Source organism: Lepidothrix coronata, unplaced genomic scaffold (genome assembly GCF_001604755.1).
Source record: "Lepidothrix coronata isolate B3197 unplaced genomic scaffold, Lepidothrix_coronata-1.0 Scaffold92, whole genome shotgun sequence".
NCBI lineage: Eukaryota > Metazoa > Chordata > Aves > Passeriformes > Pipridae > Lepidothrix > Lepidothrix coronata.
Window position 1 is genome coordinate 2,102,916 of NW_016690272.1, and position 15,309 is coordinate 2,118,224.

General features: G+C 46.9%; 1 protein-coding gene across 1 annotated transcript in view; it reads right to left on the reverse strand.

Moving 5' to 3' along the window:
* Nucleotides 1-1,895: 1,895 nt before the first annotated feature.
* BCL11A (B-cell CLL/lymphoma 11A) overlaps nt 1,896-15,309 on the reverse strand; it is a 125,889-nt gene continuing 112,475 nt past the window's right edge. The window contains exon 5 of the mRNA XM_017821744.1: nt 1,896-4,182. Within this exon, the coding sequence (XP_017677233.1) occupies nt 2,177-4,182 (2,006 nt within the window). The 3' untranslated portion in view covers nt 1,896-2,176. The remainder of the gene's footprint in view (nt 4,183-15,309) is intronic.

Consider the following 15,309-nt stretch of genomic DNA (forward strand, 5'->3'; position numbering starts at 1 on the left):
TTCCAATCTAAATATAAAGCACCATTTAGTTTTTGGCAATGAAAAAAACTGCAAAACGGTTTTTTTTTTTTTTCTTTTTTTTTTCCTTTTTTTTTTTTTTTCCCCAAAATTTTTTTTTTATTTATTTTTTTTTTAATGTTCCTAAGGGGAACTTTCTTTCTCCAATCGGTGGGTTTATTGTTTCAAGACAGCAATCTAGCTAACGCAACGCTTCTTCGGTGCTATCGGTCCTGTCCGCAGAGGGTCACCCAAAGCGTGTTTTCCTTCGCACGTCACAAAAACAAAACTGTACATGATATGTGTTACAGGATGTATGCAGCATGGTCGGTTTTGTTTGCTCTCGGGTTTGGTTTTGTTTCACTTTTTTTTTTTCCTTTTTTTTTTTTTTTTTTTTTCTTCCTCCTCCCCCTCTCTCCTCTTTTTTCCTCTTTTTTTTTTTTTTTTTAAATTTTCTGTTACTTCTTCCAAGCGTCACATTAAAGGCAGGTCTTAATAGCTCATAGTTAATCATCACTGTGTTGGTATTAGCTTATACACCTGTTCTAGTTTTAAATGGCAAACAGTACCACATTGTGCTAATAAATCACAATTTATTTATTTTTTTGCTCCCCTATCTGTTACACTCGGTAAAATATTATTGCCAGTCTTTATTTTACTTTTTTTATACGGTATACAGGAGGTCTTAAAGTTTATAATTTGATTGTCAGCTTGACAACCAAGTGGCTCCGGATTTATTTGTTTTGGTGCCAGAATCAATAAAAGATATTATTAAAAGTAAATATCTTCATAAAACGGATTTCCTTTATTGTGTGTTTAATGGTGTTCAAGGGCCTCTGCGCGTTTCACATTCTATTTAATCATCGATGGGGAGGGGGAATAAAAGTTTGGGGAAGGCAAGGGGGGGGGAAGATTCTACATCTCGTTTTAAGCTCTCTCCAGGAGCCAAGCGGGTCTTTAGACTGGTATGATCAGTTTGGTTTAAAAATAATAATAAGTAATAACACTAGTAATAAAATAATAAAGAGGCAGAGGAGAACGATGATTAACTAGGACTGAGCGGGTCATTTCTTTCTCTTCTTTAGTTTTTTTCTCTTTCCTCTTCGTTCCTAGGGAGCCGGCGTGGTGAGGGGGCGCGAGGCGGACTCGGGCGCCCGGCGGGGAGAGGCTCGACACCGCGACCGACGTGGCGACAAGCTACGCGTGGAGGACGAGCAGAAAGGAGCCATCGGCATCGGCCGCGACAGATCCAAGGCACTCAGATTATTTATTATTATTAATATTATTATTATTATTAGCGTGTGTGTGTGTGTTTGAAACCAAACTAATAGAAATCTACCTCTTCCTGACTGGTTACTTTCCAATTAAAGGCCTTTTTTTTTTTTTCCCAAAAAATTTTTTTTTATTTATTTTTTTTTTAATGTTCCTAAGGGGAACTTTCTTTCTCCAATCGGTGGGTTTATTGTTTCAAGACAGCAATCTAGCTAACGCAACGCTTCTTCGGTGCTATCGGTCCTGTCCGCAGAGGGTCACCCAAAGCGTGTTTTCCTTCGCACGTCACAAAAACAAAACTGTACATGATATGTGTTACAGGATGTATGCAGCATGGTCGGTTTTGTTTGCTCTCGGGTTTGGTTTTGTTTCACTTTTTTTTTTTCCTTTTTTTTTTTTTTTTTTTTGCTTCCTCCTCCTCCTCTCTCCTCTTTTTTCCTCTTTTTTTTTTTTCTCCTTTTTTTTTTTTTCCCGAACGGAATTGGAAACAGCGACGTGTTTGCTCAGCAACTAATCAGGGACAATTTAAAAAACAGCCATAACATACCATACATGCTGTCTAATCCAAAAATTAAAAAAAAAAAAAAAAGAAAAGAAAACCAACCAAAATAAAAAAAAACCAACCCAAAATAAAGAAAAAAAAAAACCCAACATACACAACATGTAAATTATTGCACAAGAGAAAGGCTCAAAGTTTGCGTAAAATGCAATAGTATTGCCCCGATACAGATCATGCATTCAAACGGTGAGAACAAAAAGAAAATAAACAGGGTGTGCTGGTGACAAGCACTTTCCGAATATCCTTAGCTTCCATGACTTCCATCACAAGGGACTAGAAAACCTCTACGGGGATGCGGGATGGGTTAGGGACGGGGGTGGATGGGGAGGGGGGGGTACGAATATACCTCTATTCAGTTTTTATCTCGTTATTCAAGACTCGATCACTGTGCCATTTTTTCATGTGTTTCTCCAGGGTACTGTACACGCTAAAAGGCATCTTACAAATCTCGCATTTGTAAACGTCCTTTCCCACCTGCCCGTGTGTTTTCATGTGCCGGGTGAGCTTGCTACTCTGGGCGCAGGCGTAGTTGCAAAGCTCACACTTATACGGCCTCTCGCCCGTGTGGCTCCGTCTGTGGACGGTGAGATTACTACAGTTCTTGAAGACCTTCCCACAGTACTCACAAGTGTCGCTGCGTCTGCCCTCTTTTGAGCTGGGCCTGCCAGGGCCCGGGCCACTAATATGGGGGGTGCTCCCTCCGCTTCCCGTGCCGCTGCGGCCTGAGATCCCTCCGTCCAGCTCGCCCGGCGGCGTGGAGAAGCGCAGGCTGCCGTTCTCCGAGGAGTGCTCGGAGGAGGAGGCGAAGGGCGATTGTCGGGAGTCGCCGAAGCTGAGGAAGGGGTCCTTCAGCTGCCGGGAGGCGGCGTAGCCCGCCAGCCACTGGGAGTAAACGTTCTCGGTGTTGGGCATGGCGGCGGCCGGCAGGTCGAACTCCTTCTCCAGCTTGATGCGTTTGGAGAAGGGGCTCAGGGAGCTGGGGCTACCCAGCAGCAGCTTTTTGGACAGGCCTCCCGAGGCGGACTCCCCCGGGGAGCAGCCCCGGCCGTTGACCGCACCCTCGTCGATGCGGTCGGACTCGCCGGCCACCGAGTCTTCGTCGCAAGTGTCCCTGTGCACCTCAGGCTCGGGGAGGTGGCCCCGCTTGTGTTTCTCCCCCAGGACCTGGTGGAAGGCCTCGCTGAAGTGCTGCATGGAGCTCAAGACCATGCCCTGCATGACGTCCGGCATCGACCGGCCCTCCTCGCCGGCCCGCGAGCTGTTCTCGTGGTGGCGGGCCGCCTCCAGGCTCATTCCGAAGCCATAGTCCGGCCTGTCGCTCTCGTTCAAGTCCTCCTCCTCTTCCTCCTCCTCCTCCTCCTCTTCCTCCTCCTCCTCCTCCTCTTCCTCATCCCCGTTCTCAGGGATCATGTTGGGGTCGTTCTCGCTCTTGAACTTGGCCACCACGGACTTGAGGGCGCTGCTGGCACTGCCCACCAGGTCGCTGGTGCCCGGCTCAGGGGAGCTGGCGGTGGAGAGCCCATCGTCCGACTTCACTGTCATGGGGGAGGACTTGTGCATGTGGGTCTTCATGTGGCGCTTCAGCTTGCTGGCCTGCGTGCAGGCGTGGTCGCAGAGGTTGCACTTGTAGGGCTTCTCCCCAGTGTGGCTCCGGCGGTGGACCACCAGGTTGCTCTGAAACTTGAAGGTCTTCCCGCAGAACTCGCAGGACTTGGACTTCATGGGGGGCTGGGAGGGAGGAGGAGCGGACTGCAGAGGAGGAAGGGGCGGCGTGGCCAGGAACGGGGGCTTGCTGCCGGGCTGGAAGGGCTGCAGCAACCTTTGCATAGGGCTGGGCCGGCTCGGGGACAAGGGTGGGCTGGAGGTGTTGCCGGCCAGCTCCCGCAGCCTCCGGGAGAAATCCATAGCGGGGGGCTCCATCGCCATGGGGTTCAGTCGCAGCACCCTGTCAAAGGCACTAGGGTGATGGGTGGCCAGAGCCATTTCTTCCGCACCCAGGCGCTCAATGCGATGCGGATCCAAATGGTGCCTCGGGGGAGGGCTAAAGAGGGGCGGCGTGGGTGGGAAACGCCCTTCTCCCAGCCCCGACGCCTCCCTCGAGACCGAGCCGGGTATTCTGAGCAGGTTAAAAGGGTTATTGTCTGCAATGTGAATCCCGTGGAGAGGTGGCTGGGAAGGGCACTCTGCACCTAGTCCTGTTGGGATACCAACCCGTGGCGTCAGGGGGCTGCCGTGCTCGCTTTCTAGGTAGATCCGTAAGCCGTGCGTGTTCTGTGCGTGCTGCAAGAGGAACCAGGCGCTGTTGAAAGGCTGTTTACAAGTCGTACACGTGTAGCTGCTGGGCTCATCTTTACCTGCAAAATAACACAACAAGCAGCGTCAATCTCCGGCCGTCCACCGGCGGGCGAGAGCTCAACTCCCCGCCTAAGCTCCTCTCCTCCGGGGCACTCGGATGGGAGCTGGGGAAGGGACATCCCGGCTCAGGTGCAGGGGACAGGGACAGGAAGAAACAAGGGGCACAGCACGAAGGTCCAAACCCACCCATAGCACATCCACCTCCTCCCAACCATCCCCAGCTCCCGGTTCAAAACTGAACAGTGGCAGGTAACCACAGCACAAAACAAGCTGTGAAAAAAGGAGGTATTAAAGTCAATCAGTGCCAGCTCCAACTCAGCAGACTTTGTGCTACAAGAGGCTGCACGTATTTGGAGTGGGGGGGGGGGTAAATAAATAGATAAGTGAGTATAAAATAAATAAATCCCCCTCTGAAAAGCACTCACACGGATCAGTTCAAAGCAGCAACCCAAAGCACCACAACTGCCAGCAAGCTGGGCATCAACACGTTATTATTAGTCTCCTCCTTATTTTGAGACTAACAATGTGTACAAAATTAGGCATCAACTTCTGCTCCTCAGCACAGATTCCACTCTGGGGCAAATTAAAAAAAAAAAAAAAAAAAAGAAAAGGGATCAAAAAAAAAATTATTTACCTTAGCCAGGCATGGAAGTGCAGGGTTTATTTTTGTTCCCTTCTATTCTATCCTGCTTCTAAAGGATACTGATAATAAACTGTGAAATATTAAATAAGTTGGGGGGAAAATTAAAAAAAAAAAANAAAAAAAAAAAAAGGGGAGCATGGGACAGGGAAAGGGGAAGGCAGCGGGAGAGGCAGCTCCGCCAGGGAAAGAGCTGGAGGGTGGCCAGGAGGCCTGGCCGAGCGCCCTGACGGAGCCGCATTATTTCTCTCGCGCTGAAAAGAAGCTGAGGATGGTAAATGCCACTTTGGCAAGTAGCAAGCTAACTCTATTTCATGATAATTTATTTTTGGAGATAACACGGACATTATAAAAGAGCAACCAACTAATAAATAACTAAACAAAAAGCCGGCTAATAATGACAGCAGAAAGCAGCCCCTTCTAATATACGGCAAAACAAAGGGGGATGAATAACTTTTTGAGGGCCGCCCGCGAGGAAAGAGTGGTGTGAGATATGGCGAAGGTGAGGGTGCTTTTATTGATTACTGGGATTTTGAAAATAATTCACTTCCACCCCCACACGGATGCTCTTTGCTAAATGCTGGTAAACCGAAACCGGAGCTAAGGGAAGGATAAAAATTCACTTCCAGCCTTGTCCAGCAGTTCTCACAGAGCTGCTGTTTAGGGATATTGTAAAAAATTAACACGGTGTTGAGGTTTGCTGAGGAATAAACCAGGAGCCCTCTATGGGCATCAGCGCTCAGGGTGATACCAGCCTTCACCACATACCCCCGCACTGACCTAAGACTCACATTCAAAGGAATCTGCTCCTTAGGCTAAACAGGCTGTTAGGGTAAACAGGCTGCACTGAGAGTTGCCCCCATTAGGTTTCTCCTATTTGCTTAATATGAAGAAGAGGAAAATTAAAAAACCAAATCAGGCAGATTTGGAAAGAAAATGTCCACATTTCCTCGCTTTATCTGCACCTGTCATGTTTCCTATCTCACTTGGGAGGAAGGGAAGAAAAGCTTCGTGTGCACATTTTCTTCCTCAGGTGAGCTGAGTGATGATCTGGGGGTACGAGATGGAACCAGATACCTTTAGATATCTTTAACCAGACATCTTACCCCTTCCAACCCAAACCATCCCGTGGATCCTATGAGATCCAAAGCTGGCTGTACTGCTCCATCCCAGCTTTCCTCCCTGCCTCCCGGCTCTGCCGCTTTTCTACAGTTTGGCCTGAGAAGCTGAATCAGGCGAGCGAAGAGACTCAATCGTCTACAGCAGGCATTTAACACTTTAAAAGCCCTTGGAATAACGTTTAACATTTCATCCTGAAGCCAGAATAAAATGCACTGTGGTGTTTAGCACGTGCCAGGCGTGCGAGCTCAGATAAATACTTAAATCTGCTGAAATTAAGAGGGAAATTCAATTGGACTTTCACATTCCTATGCTCATTTTTGAGCTCAGGGAAAAAAAAAAAATCTTAAACAGGAAAATTTCATCTTGCTTCACCATAATGAAGTGTAAGTTTTTAACACCGCAGTGGGAGCTAACAACGTAACGCTACCTCGCCTCTCTACCTTATAGATCAGGTCAGAGAAAACAGCATTTTATCTTATAATGAGGATACAACATTGAGCTTTCGCTACCACATTTTAGTATTCCCATCAACTAGATATTCCAGATCATAAGGGCAGCTCGTGTAATCATAATGTCAATGAGAAGGGCTGTTACGACTGAGACTAAAGATTACATGGAAAAAGCTGCTTTGAAACTGGTAATTATTACCAGTCCACTAATAGCAAATGATGCATTACAGTTTCACCGTATAATCTGTATTTCACTCAGCTCCTGCCAGTACGGCCTTATTATATTACAGCACTCACAAATTCTAAATTCCTAAACTACAGTCATCAATAAATGTGTTACTTGCCATAATTTGCGAAATTACTTTGTTCATAACATCTTCGACTGTTATAAAGACTGGAATTGATTTCCTGCGTGGCAAAATTAGGGCTACATTGATTCAGTGGAGTGTAAAATGTAAGATTATTCTTCATGTGCTTGCCTGAAAAACAAGTTTTCAATTCACCATCCGTGTTTGGTAATTAAGACAATAATTTAAATTTAAAATCATGTTTATGTACAAAACTCCCCTAAACAAAGCACCATTTTCAAGGGAGCAACGTAAAACCAGGCAATAAAATAAAGGAGCGAAACAGTTAAAATCCACCGGCCATTTGTCTCCACCTCCTGCTTTGAAGAGAGGTGATTTCTAATTTGTCTATTAGTGCCTGATTAATTATGAAGGCTATTGACTGACCATATCACCACCTAGAGATACGTTCCAGTCTGCTGCAGCCTTGCCAAGCTGCAGGAATTATGGCACTAATCCACGCATTGCCCGTCAGCGATGAGACGGGTCCTTACACTGCCACGGCGATCCCTGATTTTGGAAGGGATGTGCCTTCCCTTCCTCCCATCCCACCACCACGTTTTTGTTTTTTTTTAGTACAGCGTTTGGGTCCCCTCAAGAGTCAGACGGGATTGCAGGACCCAAAGGCTGTGTATCCACTGATGTCTCCCAGCTATGGGCCAGCCCCTGTGTCCACTAAGGCTTCCCAGCCAACACATCTGGGCAAGACCACGGGCAAGCGAGGTGGGTCTCACAGCAGGGAGATGCAGCAGCTGCTGCTGGCCAAGGACAGAGCTGGAGAATGTCCCACAGGGCTCCTGGTGCTTCATCGTCCACCGGGACAATGTGATGGATGTGTTATCCATTGTGATACCATCAGGGCTTCAGCCGATTCCCAAGAGGGTACCAGGAATCCCCCATATCCAGATGCAAAACTGGTCACTGCTGAACCACCCTCCTTGGCCACCAGCAGCAGGGCTGGAGCTCACATCCTCGGCTGCTTCACATCGAGGAATTCAGGGCTGGAAGGGCCCACCAGCCCTCACTCTCTACCTTTCCTCTGTCACCCTGTGACCAACACGGTGCCTTTCAGTAAAGCATGACCTCCTCAGCATCACAAACCATCTGTAGGGCAAAGCACAAAATCCCAGTGAAAACTACTCAAACCAGCTCAGAAGATGTGAAAAACACCCCCTGCTTGCCACCCCTGCTTGCTTGTCAGTTCCCACAGCTAACCACACTTACAGACGGGTACTGGGATCCACCTGAATTTCTCTGGCTCCAACATCTACCTGTTCTTTTTTTGATTTTTTTTTTTTTTTTTTGTGGTTGATACACTGAAAAGCTCTTGGTGCACAGTGGGCCCCCCTCATGCACAGCAAGGGTACTTGTGCAACCAAAAATCAAGCCACACTTCAAAATTTAGTTATTTTTCCACCCCCTTTATCCTCCTCCACTACTCAAGGACCAGCCTAGCCCTTCTCACACTGGCACCATGCTGGGAAAGAGCTGATTTTCCTCTAAGCCTCCCACAGAGCTGCTGCCTTCTAGAGTACCGTACTCCAGCTGTGTGAGCATGGCCCCGATTCTGCTCTTCTAGCCAAGGAGCACAGCAGGCTGTACCCAGTGTGTTCTCAACACACTCTTCTTGACAGTCTGCCCAGGCCACCCCATAAACCCACCCCTCTTGCTCTTCACCCGTCCACCCAACTCTGCTTCACCCACAAAGCGAATCAGCCGCAATTGCATATTAATTTCCAGATCACCAATGAAGCACTAACCACCCCTGTGGCTCCTGCTGACCTCTCCAGCTAAGCCCCCACATTCCCAAATCTATTGGCCAGCTGTGAATCGCCTGTGCCAGCAGTACCACCCAGTGCTCAGTCCTCCCATGCACAATATCACAAGGCGCCGTGTCCAACACCATGCAGAGTCTATTTCATCTACATTTATCAACCAAAGTTGTCACCTACAAGAATGAAATCAGCTTTATTTAACAAGATCTATATTCCATAAATCTAAGTTGAGTGGCATGAATTATATTTCTATCCCTTAATTCTTTATCAATTGAATCTTATGTTGGCTCTTCAATTATTTTGCCCAGAAGAGATAAGCAAAGTGTTGCCAACTCTTCCACGTTACCCTGACCAGCTCTTGACATCATTTTCCCAGTCCATAAGCTTTTTGAAAAACTAGCATCTCACGTGTCAACTCTTCAGAGTTTCTTGGGTGCAAGCTGTTAGGGCCTTTTTGTTTAAAAGTATTTCTCTCCACTGTACCTTGTATAAAATCCTCCTTGGCTACTAATGAGCTAGAAAAAACATCACCACCCACCCATGACACAGAAACACAGCAAGGCTCCTTTCCAGGTCTACAGCAGAAGTTTTTAACAAAAATTTCTACTTTACTGTTTCTTCCATCTATCACTTCTCTTTTCTCCAGAATCCTGAGGAGCCTTCTCTCCCCTTCTCCCCATTGGTGCCAGGCACGAGTTTTCCTCGGCATCTTCAGCTCCCCTGACCAGCTCTCTAGCCGTCATGGCTTCTCACTGCGATTGATTGTTATCCATTTTCCATTTTTTTAATTGTCATATATTGATTTTTTTAATATCTAATTGCTGTTCTCATCTCGCCACTGAAGCGAGTGAAGTGGGTTTTGGATCTGGGCCAAAGTTGTCCTCTCCTTCCTGGACAGCTCATCAACTCTTTACAAATAGCTTCCAATTACCATTCGCTTTTTCGCGTGTACATTTTTCCTCCCAGTCAATTTTACTGCTCATTTTCTTCCTATTTGGGAAATTACCCCTTCTGGAGAATTACACAAGGATACCACGTACCAAATGCAAACCTGGGGTTAAGATGACACCTGACTGGTTCACCCAGTGAAGCCTCACCCACCATTACGTATTTATTCCTTCTGTACCTCCCAGTCAGCAAAAGACTAGTGACAAGGCACAGCATTTCACTACGGCACGAATTTTTTAAGTGCTTCTCGAGTTACTGGCTCCTGCCTTAAAAAAAATGCAGCAGAACAGCTCTTGCCTGCCATGCCCTGAAAAGAAGTGACTTAACCAGTGACACACAAGTGACAGATTTAGCTTCTGATCCGCAAAATGTTAACAAATGAGCGGGATGGATATTGGCATTTGAGTGCCTTTAAGGGCAGTTGGCACAATTACTCGGTAAAATATGAAGAGATGGCTGCTTTCACCATTAAGGGGCTTTTTTTTATACTAAGGAAAAGCTGGTGGTTCTGGAGTGTGCTCACAGATACACCCGGCGTGCTCAAAGTCCGAGTCAAAGCAAGCCAACACCTCCAGGCACATTATAGCTGGCTCTGAGCAAGGCCCAAAGCCATGTCCAGAGCCACCAGCAGCAAAGCCAGACAAGATGCTGGGGAGAAGACCAGCTGGGAGGAGAAGCTGTCAGCTAGATGCCACTGCTGGGAGGGGAAAAAAAAAAATTAAAAAAAAAAAGATTTCTGGAGCTAGGCATGCAAGTTCAGGCATTGCCAAGTGAGTAATGGAATAATCTGCATGCGTGTGCCAATGTGCTTTGGAAGAGCTTCCTTCGTTTCTCAAAAGTCAGGGCTGGATCCAGGAAAGCTGCTCGCCGGACACACCAGCGGCTTCACAGAGGAGCAGCGCTGAAATACCACACACAGCAACATCCTCTCGGTGCCCCTGCCCCAGACAGGCAGCCCAGGGTGCAGGACACTGCTGGGGAAGGACCACCAGGGTAAGGAGTGAGAGACTGATACGTGTCTTGTACCCCAGGGCATCTCGGGGCTGCTCACAAACCCGCAGCGTCAGAGACACCCCAGTTTTCCCAGTGTTTTCACAAACAAACCGGCAGCGAAAGCAGCGACTGCGGACGTGCCAATGGTGTTCACAAAGATTTCATTCACAGCTGCAGATTTACTCCCTCAGAGAAATCCCCGTGCCAGAGAAAGCTCCGAGCAGACCAAGATTTGGCCTTTGCTGCCTGGATGGTCCAGCCCTTGCTCTCAGCAGCATCCCCTCTACAGTCCAGCACCACAAGCCTTGGTGGTTTAGCTCCTGTGTTCTCCTTCACATTCCTAAAACCCACACCTGTAAACAAAGCCAAGGAGTCTTTACCAGGCTACCTGCACCTACAGGGCACACACACACCTTTCACTATCAAATGCAAAGACAAAAGTGACTCGAACACCTGCAACCTGCAGTAAGCATCCCCCTCCCTCCCTCTCTTCTGCTCGCCACCAAACAATTATGGGAGCAACAGCCTGAGCCAAACCCAGGAACTTCTTTATTCAGCTTTAATGTCAACTGACTGCTTGATTTTTTGGACTGATAAATTTGGAGTTGTTATGGTATTTAAAGGGGGGAAGAAAAAAAATCGAGTTAATTGTTACCACTTGTACTTGATTCAGTTCTTCTCCATCTGGCTTGTCAAATATCTCTCTTTTTTTTATTTTTTTTCCCCTCTCTCTCTTTTGGAAATCCACACTGTTGAAATTCCTTTCAACTGAAAACTAGAGAAGTGAAACAGTTGGGACACAGGAAGCGTCGCAGGGCTGGGAGATAAGTGGGTCCACTCCATGCCTGCAGCAGCCCAACTTCTCCCTTGGTAAGAAAGAGCTGCTCTGGCATGACTCACCTTTTCCTGGTAGTGGTAGCACCAGTGTAGATGGGAAACCGTAACTGTCCAAACATTTTTTTTTCCCCCTTCTTGCACTAATTCTCCCTCCTGATCCTCCAGATTGCAAAAGGATTGTAATTAACCTGGCCCGTCATTAACTGGTTTTAAGTAGCTGTTACAGCACTGTGAGCATCAGCATTGTCACCGCTGTTGTCATAATAATTAGAATAATATTAAGTAACAACAGTAGCTGCATTTATGTACAAGAGGGTACTTCCTCTCTAATCTTTTTTTCTTTATCATGAGATGAACCAGATTCAGAAACACTGAAAAAGGAAAATATCCCCGAAACTCTGAAGGAAGTTATGCAGTATTGCTTGTAAAACAAGAAGTACCATTGCTGTTCTGTCTTTGAAAAAATAAGATTCTGGTAACTGAGTCCACTTTCTTTATGCACAGGCCTGGTGGAGAGTCTTGGGAACCAGATGAGTTGTGAAAATGTCAAAAAATCCAGAAGAAATTTTGCTTTACAGGACCCTCAACATCCCACTTGCCATCTTTACTAGATTTTTCCTTACTTATGACTTATTGAAAAAAGATATTTCTGAAATGGATATTCAGTGTTGAAATTCATATATCAATATTGATATCCCTGAAATTATTTTTGTCTGCAAATTCAAACTTCCTGAAATCATATTAATAAAACTGGGAAAATACTTTCTAAACCAAGTACCAGTAATGCCATTTTTTCCCATTATACCTCCTTTTAAAAACCCTCTTTTAAGGAAGAACCAGGACAAAACATTAATGCCACGAACCCAAACTTCAAAAAGAATCCCAAGCCCCAGTAAGAGCAGAACAACAGCACAGCTGGCATTGCCTTGCCAGTCCAAGATTTAGACTGGAGTTAAGAATTGCAAGAATTCACCATTTTCTCCCAAAGCCACATTTTCACTGGGTTTTGTGGCAATGCTCAAGCTTCCACAAAACAGAAGTTTTTGGGGGCCTGAGGAAAGAGCAGGTGGGAAGGGATGGAATCAGGGAGACCGGTTCCTCCCCTGAAGAAGAAATGGAGATTTCATGGACGATCATTTTGGTTGCAGCCTCAACATATTCTGACTATTTACTCATTCTAAGAAGAACCAAACCCAATACACTTAAATTCCCCCTTCCAAAAAGATATTTCTTTAACAACAAGCAACAAAACACATGGTTTGCCAAAGCCATGATGGGGAGAAACAGGGTGCTGGGGTCCCACCGGAGCACGCCAGCGCTGCCAGGAACACCGGCCTGACCTCAACGTCTGTCACCATTTTCAAGGCGATTACGATTTGGCCACCAAGAAAACCTGCTTCGAGCTCCAACTTGGCAAGTAAGGTATGAGGCTGAGACTGATTTTGTGCTTTTTTAAAACTTGAGGGGGGTGGAAATCTGTCGCGTCTCGATTAGCGAGGAGCAGAAGAAACCTGTCATGGGAAAACAACACTGGGCTTGAAATTCAGCTCTGAATGAAGTTCTAAAAGAAACCCCTCAAGCAAAGACAACCTAGCCAAGTACACGTATGTACCCTATACACTAATGCTTACAGGGATGGATAAATAGAGGCAATGCAGGCCATAGCACCACATGAGTAACAGCTCCATTAAATACCAACACCAGTGTGGGACCTAAAGGACGAACTACATGGTATCAGCCCTGTAGGAGGAACTCCCCACTGATACCACCTCATAGCTCTAAAAACATCCTTAGCAAAGTAACCAACATCCCAGATGCCATCTCTGGAAGTCTTCAAGGCCCCAGGCTGGATGGGCACTGAGCAACCTGGTCTAGTGGAAGGTGTTCCTGCCCACGGCAGGGGGTTGGAATAAGATGACCTTTAAGGTCCCTTTAATCCAAACCATTCTGTGATTCTTGGATGCGCAGCCTTCCCTGCCTGCCTCTCCCGAGCGCAGGCACAGGGATTGTAAAGGAATGGACTCAAACAGAAGTGGCCTGGGATTAACACCCTCTGAATCAGTTCCTCTGGACCTACCTGGCACAAGGTGTCCCCCCCTCTGGAAGGTCTGCCTGAGCTGTGACCTTCCAAGGACCAAGCATCACCCCAAAAAGAGCATCAAATCCCTTTCCCAGCCTATCCTGATTATCCAGCAAACAGTACCTGGCTACAACAGTCTGCAATTATGCATTTACCCAGTAGCTGCTGGGGACAATCACGTCAATAATTCCCTTTTTAAATGCAGTGTTGTAATTATACAGCTACAAAGAGCTTCCAAATAATTTCATTCACTCGTACACCTACACGATGAATTGTTTCCTTTTCTACTGTTTTCTCTCTGGCTGGCAGCACCTGAAGGACAGGCAGGGCACACTTCAAAAAGTTTCTTGCGAAGGAGAGGAAGGAGATGCTCTAAGCAGGACAGCTCAGTCAGTGATGGGATGTTTCTCCTGGTTTGTATCACAATGCTGGCATCACTCAGCTGTGCAGCCACAGCACAGGTGACTGTGCATTGTGGATACTCTGCACTGCACATCGAACACACACGGATCTCTTACACACAGAGACTCCCAGATCAACGCCAGGATGGTGCTTTCCCGGGAAGAGCTGCTAATGCTTGGTGACCTGATTAGTGCTGCAGGACCTTGCTGGAGGATGCGGCAGCTCTGCCGAGGGGGTATTCCTGGAGAGATGAAGTGTGCTTCAGAATGGCTGAGCCCCATCCCAGGGAGAAAGGAGGGCTGGCACCTTCCCACTGCTGCTCACCAGCCATCAAGTCTCCTCAGCACCTTACAGCTTTGCTTTGTTTTTGCTGATTTTCCACATCTTACAGTCTCTATTTGACGTGCTCAGCTCTGCAAAGCAAGTGCATTTAAACCATCACCTTGCAGAGATGCGGTGGTCCCTAACAGCCCTCCCCGGCCCTCCTCATCAGCCAGGCACCACCAAGGTCCCCTTCTCCCACCCAGAGCACCCCTGCTCCCACCCACACCTTGGTGGAGCCAAAAAGCCCCTGACGTGGCTGAGGGGCTCTCCTTGGGAGCCTCATTCCACCATCTCCTTCCCAAAATGGATCCTCTTCAGACTCTCCTCTTTCCCAGCCTTCCCCTTTGGCTCACTTTCCTCTCGCTTTCAAATTAATGATATTTAGCCAGCAGCAAACCATCCTGACAAAGTGGGTCAGGGGAACTGCAGGTTCCCCCAATTGACACCTCCCCCTGCAAATCATCTGCCAAGAAGGCAAAGGTTTATTCTGTCCCCGAGCAAGTTCAATGTCACCATGGAGCTGCAAGCACAGCAAGTGCTGAACCAGATCCTACAACACTTAGTTTCATAACTTGCACAAGCAAGTATTAGTAGAATTGATAAAATATATGTATTTTCCCCCTCTCTGCTTTGCAAGTAGGACCAAAAGGTGTCGTAAAGTTGTCCAGTCTCCTCCAGTTTATTCTGTATCCTCTCCACCGCTGAGATATCCTTGAAGTTGAAAATGATATAATACTCCGAATATCTGGAGTTTGGAGGATGGAAGACTTGCAAGAATTGCTACAGCTTTATTGCGTTCTCGGGGCACAGAGAGTATTTACCACACATACATCAAGTCCAGGAATGCAAAAAGGGCACAGAAAACTTGGCGCTTCGAGCTGAGGAGCTGAAATTCCCAGAAAGGCAGATAAAGAGTGGATTTTCTTATTTATAGATTTGCAGATGAAATCCAACAAAACCAGCCCTCTCCCCCCCACCACCAAAAAAAAACACCCCACCTCCCTCTTTTATGTCAGAAAGGCTGATTCAATTTCCAGGCTTGCAAGGTCTCCTCTCGCCGAGTATTACCCGACCCCAATAACACGCACTGTTCCAAGGTTAAGATCCGTTTCCTTACAATAATGCAGAAAGCTGTTGTTTCAGTCGTGGCTGCAGAATTCAGCTTTGAAGGACAGGTTAGCACCACACTACATTTAACTGAATTCAGTT